General features: G+C 38.9%; 1 protein-coding gene across 1 annotated transcript; it reads right to left on the minus strand.

Moving 5' to 3' along the window:
- Positions 1-12724: 12724 nt before the first annotated feature.
- SNAI2 (snail family transcriptional repressor 2) lies at positions 12725-16007 on the minus strand. The gene is made up of 3 exons (XM_027638975.1): positions 15678-16007; positions 14562-15107; positions 12725-13612 (listed from the first exon to the last, which is right to left on the minus strand). The coding sequence occupies exons 1-3, from the start codon at positions 15754-15756 to the stop codon at positions 13431-13433; spliced, it is 807 nt and encodes a 268-aa protein (XP_027494776.1). The 5' UTR covers positions 15757-16007; the 3' UTR covers positions 12725-13430.
- Between the last annotated feature and the right edge of the window lie 745 nt (positions 16008-16752).

Raw genomic sequence — 16752 nt, forward strand, 5'->3', positions numbered from 1 at the left:
AGCACATTCACATATTACAGTTGGTTGTCCCCTACCATAGAATAGGAAACCTTCTGAAATGTACCTTGTCTATATGCCTGAGCTTCCTTCTGTAGGAAAGTGAGGTTGCTCACTAATGTTTTGCCCTGACATACAATGAGAATGTAACCAGATGTGCACCTAGAGACTAGGACTGTAGGGCATACTGGGAAATGCATCCACCCTATCCTGTGGATAGAGCCATGAGAACCAGCTTTCCTATTAGCCATTACCCCCTGACCTTTCTAGCATTTGTCTGACATGTTCTGCAGGCATTACTTAGTGGGGAGCCAAAAAAGAGAAGACTGTGTCTATTCACTGGAACCTGGTGACTTGAAAACTCCAGCATAAAACTAGCTCTGCACTTGGGAACTGAACGCTGATTCTGTGCAGTATAAGGTGAAAGGTTATAATCCACAGCTCCTGGGCTGAAGTGTGGATGAAGGAGGATTGGATTTGTGCTGTACACACTTTGGATGCATAGGCAGAGCCTTATCTCTCACACTCATCTCTTAAAAAGGGGACTTCTCTGCTGCACCGCATGGCTCATACAGATTCCCCTTTTTTGGAGCATCTATGTAGAAGTAGGATTGTTATGTTGTCCTTGTTTTTCCAGAAGTTTTCTGAATGTATAGAAAATATAAAACTTTGCAGTTTCATGTGACGTCTTGCTTAGGTGCAGATTCAACATTTGTATTTATGGAATAGGTCTGATGTGATGCTGTGAGTGCTCTGCACACTCTATTGCTCACAACTGGTAAGACCAGTGTTTCCTGAATGCATCAGATTTCCTGAACACACATGATGTATTAATATGCACATGAATATACCCGGCTCTTTATTTTGCTCTGCTGAGTTTGTTGAATATATAGGAGAAATCCAAACCCAAAGTCTCAGTTTGTCCCAACCTATTTTCTGCCAGAGAAAAAGGATGATGCAGCTGTGCAGTAAACCTGCACAGGGACATTGCACTCAAGTGCTGCCAATAAAGAGTCAAGGAGAAGTCTGAATTCAAGAACACAAACTGTCTGTATTCTGTAAGCATAAAAAAGATTTCTTGACTAATTTGGGAACTATATGCTAGTGTATTGGCTATTGGGCTCTGTAAGCTTATCCACAAACTGGTTTATTGTTCCACGCATTTTATGCAGCTCAAAAGCAGGAAATAAATGGAAAGGGAAGGTGGCAACAATAGCATATTTCTAGTGTTGAGAATCTCAGAAATCTTCCTAGGAGATGCCACTCCCTGTTTAATTTTTCTGTTTTTTCAAATGTAATCCAATAGGATCCAAATGGTTGTTGCTGCTTGCAACACCAAAATAAAAGGTCATTCAGTAAATGGCGAAGAGGTTCACTGTGATGTTCTCCCATACTTTCTTTCCATGCTTTGGTCAGCCACAGAACTGGTTCCTCTGCTAACGTTTATTGTCTCCTTGAGGACTGTCCCCACTGAAGCCTTCCTGAGTGAAGCAGTGCCAAGCATACCTCTTTGAGACTTGTCTGCCTTTGCAGTCTGTTGTTGCGCTGCTTGAAGGTGACTACAAGTCTACTGGTTACACTTGACTGGTGTCACAGCTCTGTTTTTTCTGGGTAACTATATGCACAAGAAACTCACTGTAGGGTTTTTTTTAATTAAAGTTAAGACTTTAGAATAGAGAAGAAAATGGAAATGTGACACATATTAATAGTACTGCTCAAAAAAAAAAAGTATCATTAGAGTGTCATTTTACTCTAATTCTATCTCTGCTTACCTGCAGAAAATGTTTTCATGTATATTTGTATATTAATACATTTGTATCCATTCATAAATATATATGTTTAAAAAGACTTGTTTAAATATAAAAAAATGGAAAATGTAACATAGCTGGAACAGATTAAAACAGAATAATTTTATTGGACCAGAAAACATATTGCACTGATCTTTTGTTTTTAATTCAGTCGTACCATAAAGTAATTTATTACCCATTGCTTGTTTTTTTAGAAAGGCCAGTGCAGCACCATTTGCTGCCTGATTGACAATGTGACTCTCTTTTTACAACTTGTAATTTAAAACAGGAAAGCTGCCATTCATATCAGTTAAAAAGTCTACATTTTAGTTTACCTGGAAAGGCTCATCTTTGGTATAAGTAAATGGGAGGTTCAAATGGTTAGAACCAAAATGCAGCATTCCTAGCTCAGGATAGGCCATGCATATATAGTTATCTACAAAATCTTAATCAGAAGGAGTAATTAAAGAATGCATTTCACTTCAACTCTACATTTCCACCAACTTATTAGTTTGCCCCCCAAAGAGCAATGTTCATTTTACATTCCTCAACAGCAACCGCAATGGTTCAGACTCTTCAAGCCTGGCCTGTTAGCTGATCATACATTGAAATATGCAGATAATCTGTACTGTCCAACCAGGAAAGGTAACAGCAAACCTGATGAACTATTACCAAGGTATTACAAGTCGTAGACATTATTCACCCTCACTAAAAACAGGCCAGGACAAAATAAAATGAAAGAAAAAGGATTAACTCTAGTATATTTGCTGTAGTGCCATCATAAGAAGGACTATTTCTGGCTCTTCTTCTACCACCAAGCAAACATTTTCCCACCCTAACTCCCATCACAAGTCACCTCGAAATACTGTTGTTTAAGCATTAATGTCTGACCTATACTTTAGGGTCAATCCTGGGAGCAAGCTATACTGTCCTGAGTCTCAGATCAGGTCTGCGTCAGGGTCTTCTTTCAAGAGTGTAGCACTGATGTTTTTGTGCCTTTTTGTCTCTGCCTTTTTTTTTTTTTTCTCAATTCCAACACTTCTGTACTGACAAAAGCTATAGTCTAGTGGTAGTGATATTGGATTGCAAATTGGTCTTGTGCTTGGGCAACCAGGAGAAACACTGCTGGCAAAGCACATCTTGTCAATATGAATTGTGTATATGCTAGTAGTTCGCTGCACAATCACATCAGCAAAATTTCCTGGAGGGAAGGATCATTCTTGGATACCTGAATGAAATCCTGGCCAGCTGCACCAGATCAGAGTGTGATGGCTCCTGGTAGCTCGTTAGGCACTGCTACCAGGGCATTAAAGATGATGAGAAGGCGGCAAAAGGACAAGTCATTCACAAGAGTGGCTCTGGCTCAAGGAAGGAGACAGCCCTGTGTGGCAGTAAATCTGTAGTATATGAGAAAACTGTGGTTTAAACATGTTTCAAAATGGCTTTTTGTAGTCTCTTTGCTAACTCATGGTTTCTTCTTCCCAAGGCCCCCCACGACAAGTGTTATCCCATGCAGGAATGTCCTGGGAAGATGTCCTAAGGTGTTCTCATTGGACCTTGTTAACCCCTTCCTGTGACTGGGTGTTCCTGTAAGCCCCTTGAGACTTCTAATTGGTTATTTTGTGAATCTTCCTAACCCTGTAAATGTAACCCCCCCAACAATAAACTCTCTCTTGCCTCCTCTCCACACTGGTGTGCTGTCTCTGTGCCTGCTATGGAGCCACGTGGGTGGGGGGAGGGGAGAGCACCTCTTCCCTCCAGGCTCAGGACCTGAAGAAACCCCTGGCCTGGAGTCCCCCCTCCCTATCCACATTAAGCCGTCGGAAATGGTTCCTCAGATGGAAATGGAACTAGAACTGGGCCGCCCCACACCATGGGGGGAAAGAGATCCAGAGCCCTGCTCCTAAAGAGTTTGACTGGGTTATAACCTGTCAGTAAAGGACCATACAAATGCATGGTTTGACTTTGCATGGCACCTCTTCAAAATATTAGCTCCTCCTTTCAAAATGAAGCACTGCATGGATACTGAGCTACAGTGTTCATCTATAGGTAATATATGTTGCAATTTTAGCCATGGGCCCCTAAGAAAAGTGCTGTGCCAGATTCTGAGGTCTTTCCCAGACAAAAAACTTTCTTTATATTTAGGAACAAAGTAATGTGAGTAAGAGAAGACTATTTGGACTAAAAGACCTAAAAACTGTTGTGGGGGACCAAAATCACACATGTGATGGCAATATATTTTTGTTTTTTACAAATACTGCAGAACAGTCTTCCTCTCCCTTAGTGATTGCATCCTAAGATGCAAACAGACATTTATTTTCCTTAAGAACTTCTTCTCAAGTGTCAACACACAGCAGTGAGCATTGTATATGCAGCATTTTCCCTCTCAAACTTATCGGCCAAAAGTGCGAAGAGAAGATCCATAATTTCAGGTTGTCTTCAAGAGACTTCTTGTGAAACTTTTGCTTTCTGTTCTAAGTAGAGAGATATAAACAAAGTGGAAAGGTATTTACCAAAGTATCATGGTTTAATCCTGGTCAGTACCACACAAGCCATTTTCTCATTGCCCCCCATCACTGGTGGGATGGGGAAGAGAGTCAGAAAAAGGTAATACCTGTGGGTTAAGAACAGCTTAATGATTAAAACAGAGTAAAAAAAAATGGTGAAAAGGAGACAGAGAGAGAGAGAAGAGAGACATAAACCCCAAAAGAAACAAGTGATGCACAAAACAGTTGCTCACCACCCCCTGAGCGATGTCCAGCAGTCCCTAAGCCATGATCAGCACCTCCCAGCCAACTCCTCCCCTTTATATACTGGGCATGATGTTGTATGGTAAGGAATATACTTTTGGCCAGTTCAGGTTAAGTTGTCCTGGCTGTGCTCCCTCACATCTTCTTGTGTACCTGCTTGCTGGCAGAGCATGGGAAATGGAAAAATCCTTGATTTAGGTTTAGCACCACTTAGCAACAACAACGGCGTGTTATCAACATTACTCTCATAATAAATGCAAAACAGAGCAGTTTACGAACTGCTAAGATGAAAATTAACTCCATCCTATCTGAAACCAGGACACAAAGATGGATAGAAAAAGCTTCTCAAACATATCAGCAGCCCAGATTTAACATCATATTTGCAGTTATCTGGAAAACTATGAATAATTATGTTTTCAAAAACCACTTGTACTTGGTCTAAATAATAAGTCCATATTGTGTATTATTTCCATAAGTGCAAAACAAAAAAGAAGGAAAAATATGTTAAAAATACTATAAACTTACCACTTAAGCTCAGAATTGCACCCTCATCATTGTTAGCACAGCAGTCTGACATACGAACTGTAGCAGTGTAGGAAAAGGAAAGAGTTCATTACAGATAATTCTGATTCCTCTTCAGCCTGAGCGATTATAGAACAAGAAAAAAGGGTTTACTAGAAGAGAGGAGCCGTAGAGCTCCAAATAGGTCAGTGTTTTAGAAAGAACAAGATGCCTGGGCTTAGAGACTTCTGGCTATGCTTCCTCAGCTCTATGAACCTAACCAAATACATGAGATATATAACCAAATACATGAGATTAAACTGCAGCAAAGGATTGTTAAAAATTGCCTTTTCTGTTAGCATATATCCATATAGATTCAAAACTTTTTGACAGGGACAAATGCAAAATTCACTGTGAGAAAATCACAGTATGGTACAATCCCAGGACATCCTGTACATAGAATATCTCTGCCAGAATTCCATACATAGACAGAAAAACTGAAGGATCATACTATCGTGATTTTCAAAATAACTGAGTTCTCTTCAGTGCCCTCTGGGTTCTATGTAAGTTTGGTAAAAAGGAAGCATATTCTCTTTTTGTTTTTTTTTTTTTTTTTTTTTTTTTTAAACTGGAAAAGAATGATTTATCTGAGATAAATTCCTGTTTCTAAAAGCTGAAAAACAGTGAAAATGTATTTTTTAGCTAAAAGCTTTAGACTTAAACAAAAATTAATGAACATTGTGGCAGAGCTGTTTCTTAAAATATTTCCCAACATTAATTCTGCATTTTTAATTTTACATGATTATATATATATATATATATATATAAAATGTATATAGTTTATCATGATACTGAATATTCCTGTTATAGTTTCTATATGTGTAATTAAGAAAAACCCTACTACCGCCTTTATTCTGCCTATATTTTGTGGCAACAAGAACAGTAATCAGGTATACCTGTTTTATTAGCTCAGTTGCTAGAGCATGGTGCAAATAACACCAAGGTTGTGGGTTTGATCCCCCTATGGGCCATTCATTTAAGAGCTGGACTCAATGGCCCGCCCTTGTGTGTCCCTTCCAACTCAGAATATTCTGTGATGTCAGTTTCAGTCTTAACTGAAGTCAGAATTTCTTCTGAATGAAGTGCTGAACTTCTGAGGTTTTCCTTGTGCAGAAAACTACCTTAGAAGGTAATTTATAATTGATATTTACTGCTTGTAAATATCTATTCACTACCATGTCCTCCTATTGAGGAAGGTTGACATTTCAACAGTCCTCAGGACCTCTCTTTTTTTTATCTCTGTTCCCAGAATCCCTGTTGTCCTACCAGCGTGACATACTGACACATTTGTCTGTGGACAGACAAAGCATTTGAGTTCAGATATTCAGAAGCAGCCCTCAGTCATGGCTCTCTGCTGTGACCACCAAACCCGAACTTACAGTGATGATTTTCAAACCTGTGAGAAAAGATTGTTCGGAAACAACAGTATCAGTAATAACAACTAATTTTTTTCTGTCAATGGTGGGAAAAGTAGGGACAGAAAAAACTGGTGGAGCAATTTCTCGAAACAACCTAGAAGTGGAAAGCCATTTTCCAAATAAAAAGTGATTTTTCTGTCAGTAAGTGAGGACTGTCAAAAAATCCTGACTGTTTTTGAGTGTTGGCTTTTCCAGTCAGAACTAGTTAGGATCTGGGCTGAGATGCCAAGCTGTTTTACAAACACCACGAAAATGTCCATCATAAGTCACAAGATTCTTTTTTTAATTTCCTTGGGACATAGCAACCTGGCCTGGTTTCATGTATTACAGATGAATAATGAATACTTTGCTATAAATCTTGATGAACTGTCTTACAAAATATTTTTTATAACATTTAAAAATTAATGAATTAATGCCAAAAATGATGCAGCTTTTATGAGATGGGGAGGATTTTTATTAGTCTTTTATGCGTAATATTATTACTTTGAATTGCTGATTGTTTCTCATTCAATTTTTACTGGAGTTACTTAAAAATTGTCACTTTTCATTCTTCTAACTCTTTATTCATTGTCAGCTGTGGATGATCTGCCAGCCCACATGAGAGGGCAGGTTACATTCAAAGGAATTTACTTTGTTTTCGGGACATGTTCAAAATCTGAGCTAATTGCAGTGCAACTTTAACTGCGTCTTAGCGACTTAGCAGATGTCTGTGTCTTGGTACTCTGATGTGGGAGCCCACAGGACTCAGTGAGACATAGGCCCTTCTCTGAGAGGGATGTGCTAGACCGAGCTCCTGAGTTCCCGGGTCACGCCTTTGAAAAGATGTGAAAAGGTGATTGTTGGGAGCTGCTGCCATTTGATAGCCCAGCATGTAATGTATTTCTTGCTCATAGCCACGTCTAGCACTGCTTAGAGGCCACAGCAATGCCACATCTTTCTAGTATTAAAAGGTCCATGATCCCCTGACTCTGATCAACTGTCAACCACATCTGGGAAGGAGACGATTCCTATGTAAGGGCAGAGAAAGCAATAACAGAGGTGGCTAAAACATGGGAAGTAAGAAGATTGTAAATGAGGGATCTCTCTGAGGAATTTTCTGAAGCAGATCCCCCAAATCAGGGTTGCAGTGAAAGGATTTGTCTGTTTGAATGTGCAGAATGGCCAGCTATATGTCTACGTGTGAAAAAACTGTGTGAATGTCTGCATGTACCTCAGTTGCTCTTCCAAGCTTACAGAGTGAAGACCATTAAAAATGTTGGAAAGCATGTGAATTTGAGCTAGGATTCATGTGATTCTTGTTTTCCATGTCTTCTTTTGACAAAATGAAGTAAAAATATGTTTGTATAACTGAAAGATATAAAAGAGCATTTATTCCTTCTTAGCTATGGCTGCCAAACTCTGGTCTTCATTCTTGCAGCTATTTTGTGTACACACTGGACAATAGAACAGACAGGAACACAAACAAGAGATGGGAATATTTAATGCCCAAGTAAAAGGGAGAGAGGAGACAGATGTAACAGAAACCCTCTGTCCCATAACTTTTGTCTCGAAGAGACATGGGGAAAACAAAAGAAGGGCCCCATGAATGAGTGCATACTTATGTTTTTGTACTCCAAATCATGTGAACCAGAAGAAGGAAAAAAACACAAAAAAGCACTGGTTTTGATGGCATTCTTGAAGTATTGGAAAGAAAAGTGTAGATGAACAAGGTGACCAAACTCCCAAACATGTAAAAACAACACCACTGTGCACTTGTTAATCCTTTTTTTCCAGTCTCTAGTCTGATTTGGCTGAGGCACCCTTTATGTTGGACTATGCAACAAGACAGGACAACTCTTGGTCTCCCAGGAAAACACAGTCCCATACTCCACATCCTTTAAGGTTCTTGATGACTTTGCATATATTTAGAAAGACTGAAAATCTTGGGGAAGGAGGAACAGAGAATACAAGAATAATTTTTGTTTGTACCCTACTGTTATGGCTGTTTCTACAAAATGTATGTATCCTCTCAGTATCCCATCAGAAACTGAATGGTATTTCCACCTCTACTCAGCACTCGTGAAGCCTATCTGCAGCACTAGCCACAGTTATGGCCTCAACAATACAAGACTGACACGAGAATATTGAAGTCCAGTGAAGGACCACAGAGGTAATTAAGATATTGTACTCTCATATTGGAGTCACTGAGAGAGCTTGAGAAGAAAAAAAAATTAAGGAAGATCTTATTAATGTGTATAAATACCTGATGAAATGGAGCAAAGAATACAGTCAGACTCTTAATGCCCAGTGACAGGACAAGAGACAGTGCACAACACCCGGAATACAGAAAATGCCATTTAAATTTAAAAAACCCCACTTTAATACTGTAAGTGTGAACACTGGCACAGGTTGCCCGGAGAGGTCACAAAGGTCTCCATTCCTTGAAATATCAAAACTCCATCTGAACACAGTCATGGGTAAACTACTCTACTGACCCTGCTTTGAGCACAGGAGTTGGACTAATCAATCTCCAGGGGTGCCTTCCCACCTCAGCCATTCCTTGACTCTGTGAATTTACTTGTGCAGTTTGTTCTTATTTCTCACAGCTATCACTTGATACAATATATGCAGGATGGAGTGGTCTTCTCACCTTCCACTCCTCATACTTCTGTGAACCAGAATTATAATTAATAAAAATTAATTGTTAAAACACCTACTTTAAAGAGACAAAACCAAACGTTTAGGACAGCTAGCAAAACCAACTATTTCTAAAGCAATAATACTCATAACTGCAAATGTCTTATTCAAAAAGAAAAATACGTTTTCAAATTAAATTTTGATTTATTTTGTGACAGGGCAAATCAGCTGTAGCACAAGATATCAGAATTAAATTATCAGATTTCCCATTTTCCTTTTTTAAAAAACTGAAATCACGGGATCTTTACAGTGCTTTGTTTTTATATGATTTTATGGAGCTTAGAGTAATAGGCCCTGAGTTTGTTTAATGACAACAGGAACTATAATAATTCAAATAATAGAGCAAAATATAGAAGCCAGATTTCATGGTGCTTTAATCTGAGAGGCATTTCTTTTAACCCTCTGGTGAGTGTATAACATGCTTTTCTGAACTCTGAATTACACGGGAGGATAATTGCAGTGCTTTGAGCCTAGAAGTGTTCTGTCTTCCTTTCATGCACATCTTACTTCATTCTGCAGCCTCTGAGGTGAAAAGCATGCTTAAACAGAAGAAGGAAAGAGAGATGTGGAAACCAAAGTGAATCAATTATTGCCTTCAGCTTTGAGAAATTAATGTGTTTGACTTGTAACTGCACAAATGCTGAGATGGTTCTGCTCTTCTCCACAAACTAAAAGAACATTGAAAGTAAACGGACAAAACATCCTAAAGGAAAGATATGGCCCTCATTCTGTATAATGGACAATCATATAACCAAACAGGTCTGGATTTATAGATTTGGAGTAACCTCTGGGCAAAAATCCCCTCCCTGGATCTTCTGACTTTAAACAACTCATTAGTGAATAGTTAAAAAAAACTATGAATCATGTTGTACATAGTCTGTTGTCATTCAGGTGCCTTTAGAGGAGAAACTGGTCTTATGATAGCTTAACTTTGCTTAAAAGATTAGCACTGGTGTCAAAAACTAAAAATAAAAAAAGTGACTGATTTCAGAAAAGATCAGTGAAGATATTCAAAGTGTGGGGGCCATATTTTTCTGAGAAAGATTTAAAAAGTTAACTATTTGGATATAGAATAAAAGACGTTTTGTGAGAAATATTGCAGTGGCTGAAGAGATTCAATGGGTAGATTCGGAGGGAGCTTTTCCTTCGTGTTTGGAAAAAGTCATAGGAGTCATTGACCAGCAGCTCAAAACAGAATTCAATTTACATTGATAAATAGCTTGTGAAGGTGCAGAAGGACATTTCTAAGGTAAAGAGTTAAAACTATTATATTTTGGAGAAATGTCCTGACAGGGAATAAAAAGCAGTCACACAGGAAAAGCAGAGAAATTCAGCTGCCTGGGAAGTTTATGCTGCAACTGGACGAAGAGCTAGGGTTCTGTGATAGAGTGCTCTGTTTCAATTAAAGAGATGAGCCAGAAGAGCTTCTAGCCTTTCCCATCTTTGTGTTTTATGAGTACAGGTGTTACAGGCATGCAAAGTAGCATATCTTAATTGTCATCTCCAAATCAGACCAGTTCCACTTGTGTTTGGTTTAGCATACTGTATTTTGATGAAGTTTTCATCTGATTTCCCTTAAGGACAGCAGTAGCATTTGCACTCATTCAGAAGTTAAGCTCTTATGCTATTTCATTTACTATGCACGTAGAGAATTTAGAGTGTGAATTAAAACAATGAAAAAGTCCTTGTGGCACAACGCAGGAGAGAAAACCTAGAACTTTGACAGTGCAAATAGCTGTTGACTGCCAGAGCTTTACTCATACTCCAGTAAACTTTGCTCTGGGAAGAGAAAGCTGCATAAAGAGCTGCTGGAGCCTAAGAACTTCAAAGCGAATGACATGGAAGTGCAAATCAATAGAGTAACCACATGAAACTTTTCAAGGGTATTTGATGCCTTCATGTGTTCATTTTAAAATGTTACCTTGCAAATTCCCACTAACCCTATCTGCTTGAACTCTCTAGCTATTTCCTGAAGAAAAATCTAGCAGCTCCTAGGGAATCATTGTCATAACCCTGAGATTTTGTCAGAAGAAGCGTGGAGAATGTGAAAGCTTCATTGGAGCTGATCTTTTTTTCAATATCACACTTCTAGTGGAGAAAAGGTGTAAAACTTTTGTCTATTGCCTACGCTATTCCAGTGCAGTCCTGCTGAAGCCCTACTCTGCAGAACTCAACTGGAAGAGAGAGAAGACGCAATTCATTGCATTATTTTTCTGAAGCACTGTTTTTCAAGAAATGTGCACCTTATGTTTATACATCAGTAGCATTCTTGTTAAATTGCTGGAATTTTATTTTTGCTATTACTTGTTCCTACTGGTACCCTAGTGTAGACATAGAGGTCTTTAGACTGGATAACAACTGGTGCTTGTCTGTTCTCTAGTTTAGTCTTTTGTTAAAAGATGAAAATGATGTTGTTTCACACTAGTCAGTAATGATGAGAGAGGATTTGTTGATATTGTAATGCTTTATTGTAGTTCAGATCTTGGAGTCCTTGGAGTTCTCAGTCAAATCATCTGGAGAAAATTATTTCTACTTTTTATTATAGATTACTTCTTTCCTGTGATATATTAGCTGATGTACAATTGTAATACATTCACTTGAAAGACCTGATATGTAACATATTTTAATAAAATATCTTTAATTGTTTTGAAATTGCCATAAAAAGTGTTTTATACTGCAACTTTACTACTACTTCAAAAGAGCATCATGCAAACATTGTTGAACTCCTGTAAGGCTCCACTGACTTTAACAAACTTTGGATCAGAACCAGAATTCCCATATCAGAGTTTCAGGGAAAGTGTTATAATAAGGCTGCTCTACTACTACTCTCCTTTCATTGCTTGAAATGAAAGAAAGAAGTTGCACTTAAATGTTTTTGATAAATTATATTTCACAATGTTGTCATACTCTTGTAAGAAGCAGGAAAACAAGTGCTTTAGAGCTGCAACTCTAGGAAAATGCACTGTAGGGTTTTAAATCTTCTAAAATGCAATGGATATATTCCTTTCTAATGTTCAGAACTTGTGCATTAAATATTTGCATCTGAAATTCACTTTTATCTTCATTTGGTCATGTAGAGACATTCACATTTTTCTATGTTTGAAAACACAGATGTTTTCTTTAATTAGAACAAACAACAGACATCTTACTTAAAAATGTTTATTGTAAAAAAGTGGCTAGAAAACAACATAAATTTCACTTCACACTTTCTTCAAGTTATCTATAGATGCTGCTATAGGCAACAATTCGCTTTCATTCATAACACATTCAATCATATAAAAATAAAAATATTTACATTATGTCCACATACTTTACAAAATCATCAATAAAAAAGGCACTTGTAGGGGTAATGCTGAAAATATTGCATTTCCTTTGTGCATTTAAAAAAATAATTGTAAAGCTCCCATGGATCCCCTCTCTTGCACTTATTCCCGTTTTTTAAAAAAAATGAAGTTTAGAGGAACTATTCCATATCAAAAGATGATCAAGCATGCACCAGGAATGTTTGAAGCTACAGTATTACCTTTTCTTGTCCTTTTTTTTCTTTTAAAGGCACATGCGGTTAAATTGTGGTTTTTCGTACATTCTCTTATATTTTTTTCTCTCTCTTAATTATGCAGTTTTAAAGCATTTTAGAACATTAATGAAGGCCTTGGTTTCTAATAAAATAAAATAAAAAACACAGCAATGAATAATATTAAACATTTACTAAGGTAAACTTGGAATACTTTTTAAGGCACCTGAGACAAATGGTGTCTAGCAAAATTCACTTGGGTAGTATTTTTATTAAAATTTTTATTTAAAATACTGTGTCTTTGGTTGAAATGGCTTGGCAGGAATGTATTGATAATTTTACAGCCTTTTCTAAGCAAGAAAAGACAACCTACATTTGGCTTCATCTATAAAGAAAGCTGATAATGCTTCTTCCTTTAGATTACTTGAAATGTCATGCATGGCATCTTTCCCCATATTTCAGAATTCACACTTAAGAATGCAAATGTATGGCTGAACAGAAACTACTTAAAGCTCACTTCTACTGACATTCTAAGTTCTTCCACTAGTTTATTTGTTTGCTTGTTTGGTGGTGTTTTGGTTTGTTGGTTTTTTTTTTTTTTGTTGTTTTGTTTTTTTGGGTTTTTTTGGCTGAAGAGTAGATGAGAAAATGCCTTTGGATTTCTACTTATCATTTGGAACAGGAGTGGAGAAATGCATTGAGTCCAGGTAAACATTGACTGCATGACTCAGTGTGCTACACAGCAGCCAGACTCCTCATGTTTGTGCAGAAGAGACATTCTGGAGAAAGTTTTGGAGCAATTTTTACACTGGTATTTCTTCACATCCGAGTGGGTCTGCAGATGAGCCCTCAGATTGGATCTGTCTGCAAAAGCCCTGTTGCAGTGAGGACAAGAAAACGGCTTCTCTCCTACAAAGGGAACATCAAGAGAAAATAGGATAAATCTTTTTTAGAAAAACACATGTTTAGGACAGGTAAAACCTGCTTTTATCCTAAGAAACAAATGAGATACAAAATTGACTTGTTATAATAAAAAAAATGTGTAATAAAAGGTTAATCAGACCACAGATACAGCAGTTTTCTGTACTGCTGGCTGTACTTGCAGAACTCTAGTCTACTCAGAATATGCTGCTAAGTGCAGTCTCTGAAGACAAGCTGCTGACACCTTCTGCATCTACAGGTGCAGTACCTTTAGACTGGGTTCCTCCCAACATTTTCAAATATTTTCATAGAACTTTTTCTGCTTAGTGCTGTATGGACTACTAGGGAACAAGGCCTTTGACTGAAAAGCAGCAAACAGCTGTACAGACATTACATTGTACCCAGTGCTACATTCAAAACCCAGTTTTTGCCTCAATAGAAAAAAACCAACCACTTGGCTGATGATGTGTTTCTAATTCTTAAGGACTCGAGACAGTGCACGTAAAACTTGCCAGCTGCTTAAGGAGTCAGAAAGCAGCCCCTCATGCATTGCCATTCTGTTTTTTGCTGCCTGATTTCAGAGTCAGCTGGAACCTTCTTAAAGTTAGTAATTTCCAAAGTCTGAAAGTTAACATAAAATTCTTAAAGCAAAACCTTCAGCTAGTGGAAATGGGCTAAACCATCCTAAAAATGTCAGGACAGCAATGCTGATTTAGGCCAGTATCTGGGCCTCAGTTTTGAGACCATGCTACACTCCCCTCCCACCCTCCCTCCAAGAGGGAGAAGTTAGCCTTTTAATGATTTAGTTGAGATTCAGTGGATGCATTTCAAGGTTGATTAAGAAACGCTGCTGGTTTTACCATCTGTGGAGAAAAACAGCAAAAGGCATCCTGATGTTATAGCGACAAGAAACTACTAATGTAATGTTTGTTCTTACCAGTGTGAGTTCTAATGTGTCCTTGAAGTAGCCAGGGTCTAGAGAAAGCCTTCCCACAGATCTTGCAGACACAAGGTAGTGTGTGGGTCCTGATGTGCATCTTAAGCGCTCCCAGGCTGACATATTCCTTGTCACAGTACTTGCAGCTGAATGATTTCCTAGACTGGGCATCACAGTGCAGTTGCTTATGTTTGGCCAACCCAGAGAAAGTTGAATAGGTCTTGTTGCATAAACTGCACTGAAACTTTTCAGCTTCAATTGCATGAGGGTCTGAAAGCTTTGACTGGATTCTCTCTTCTTCATCGCTAATGGGACTCTCTGAACCACTGTGATCTTTGGAGGAGGTGTCAGAAGGTGGAGGTGGGCTGACTCTTCCCAAAGATGAGGGGTATCCAGAAAGTGGAGACAGGTCATTGGGTAATGGAGACGGTAGCAGCCCAGTTGTAGTCCACACGGTAATGGGATTGTAAGCTACTGAGCTCAGGATCTCTGGCTGTGGTATGATAGGGACTGGATAGCTTTCGTACAGGTAGGGGGATATAATCACTGGAGAAAGAAGAACATTTTAAGGTAAGAGAACTAAAAAGTACTTCAAAAGGCAGCAAAATTAACATTCGGGGGTTTGAAAACTGGACAAATGAAACAGGATAATCTGAATATAACAATTAAGAAAATACTCTTTCATACCCATATTCTGATGGGTAGAGACAGTGCCCTTGAACGGGCAAATTGCAGTTGGAGAGTCTCTTCAAGGCAGCATGCTGCTTCTAAATCCATGCAGCCTGACACAACGAAACAGTGAAACTTCCTGAAGGATTTATGTAAAATTTCAATTCCACCACCAGCAGATATAGAACAGGAAAACTCCAAATCCTCTTTAAGTAACTTGAGTTCAAGTGGATGAGCAAATTTTCATGATTCATTCTGGTCAGCACTGACATATTTCTCACATAGAAATATCACAGATATTTCTCCTTGTAAGCAGGAGAAAATAAGCAAGCAGTGAACTAATCCGTCCCCTGCAGGCTGCAAAGCAATCCCACCCCTCCTCAGAACTGCCACGCAACGACCGCAGTCTCAGAAGAGATGCAGTGGAACTAGATTTCGTTTTGTTACCTGTGTGTGTGTCCAGCTCGCTGTAATTCGGCTTCTTGGATGAATTGAAATGTTTCTTGACCAGGAAGGAGCGTGGCATTTTGGACGTAGGGTTTCTGCTTCTTCCAGACTCTCTTTCCGTGCGGGTGGGAGTAGCGGTCCCGGATGGCGCCCAGCACACAGGCACACGCTATATCACTGCGGGCGCATTGGTCCTGGTCCCGGTCCTGGTCCCTACGGCGCTGCCGGCCCCACGCAGCCCATCCACTCCCGGTTGTGCAGTGGCAGTGCCGAGGCGCCTTGAAAAGTGCTGTAAATACTCACGAGTCAGGTGCAGGGGGGAAGGGTTTTCCGCTCCTCCAATCGTTTCGGGATGTTCTCAAGCACTTTTCCAAAGAGGCTGTTTTTCTGGGAGGGCTCTGGGGCTGCTGGCTGAAGGATCCAATCTCACTGGGAGGGTTTGGTTCAGGTTTCAGCTCCTCCCGCTGGAGACAGCTGTGAACGAGGGAGCGAGCTCTAGCAGAGCGCGTTACCCTGCTCCGAAGAGGGGGCATGTGGCTCTGTAGAACTGCAGACTAGAAAAATGTGTTGGTTAAAGTGCTTGAAAATAAAGGTCAGTTTACTGATTCAGCTGAATTCTTTTTTTTTCTGTCTGATGGAGACCTGGATAAGTCATAGGCACCGAAACTCTCCCTCCTTATTTTTCTTTTTTCCCCCCTCCTTTCTTTTTTTCTACCCCCTTTTTTCTTTTTTTTTTTTCATTTCTTTTTCTTTTTTTTCTTTCCCTAGTCTTTCTTTCTTTCTTTCCTTAGTCTTTCTTTCTTTCTTTCTCTTTTTTTTCTTTCTCTCTCTTTCTTTCTTTCTCTGTCTTTCCTTTCTTTTTTCCTTTTTATTCTTCTTATTTTTTTTCTTTTTTTTTTTAAACAAGTCTGGTTTCCAGACGTTTGATACAAAAAATTACGATGGAACAAACTAATCGTTAGGGGCAGAACAGGGACATACACACACACATACAACACATTACAAGATAACAAGTTGGCTGGCAGAGCTAATGGAAGCCTTTGAACTGACTGGGTGCCTGCTCCATTTGGGAGCT

Source organism: Corapipo altera, unplaced genomic scaffold (assembly GCF_003945725.1).
Source record: "Corapipo altera isolate COAL_440 unplaced genomic scaffold, ASM394572v1 49, whole genome shotgun sequence".
Classification (NCBI taxonomy): domain Eukaryota; kingdom Metazoa; phylum Chordata; class Aves; order Passeriformes; family Pipridae; genus Corapipo; species Corapipo altera.

What these genes read in the sequence shown, in the direction of transcription:
- SNAI2 (XM_027638975.1), bottom strand. Translation starts at nt 15,756, where the DNA reads ATGCCACGCTCCTTCCTGGTCAAGAAACATTTCAATTCATCCAAGAAG. An exon ending in CGAGCTGGACACACACACAG is followed by an intron (nt 15,108 to 15,677) that starts GTAACAAAACGA and finishes TTCTTTCTCCAG; the next exon opens with TGATTATATCCCCCTACCTG. An exon ending in ACACATTAGAACTCACACTG is followed by an intron (nt 13,613 to 14,561) that starts GTAAGAACAAAC and finishes TTCCCTTTGTAG; the next exon opens with GAGAGAAGCCGTTTTCTTGT.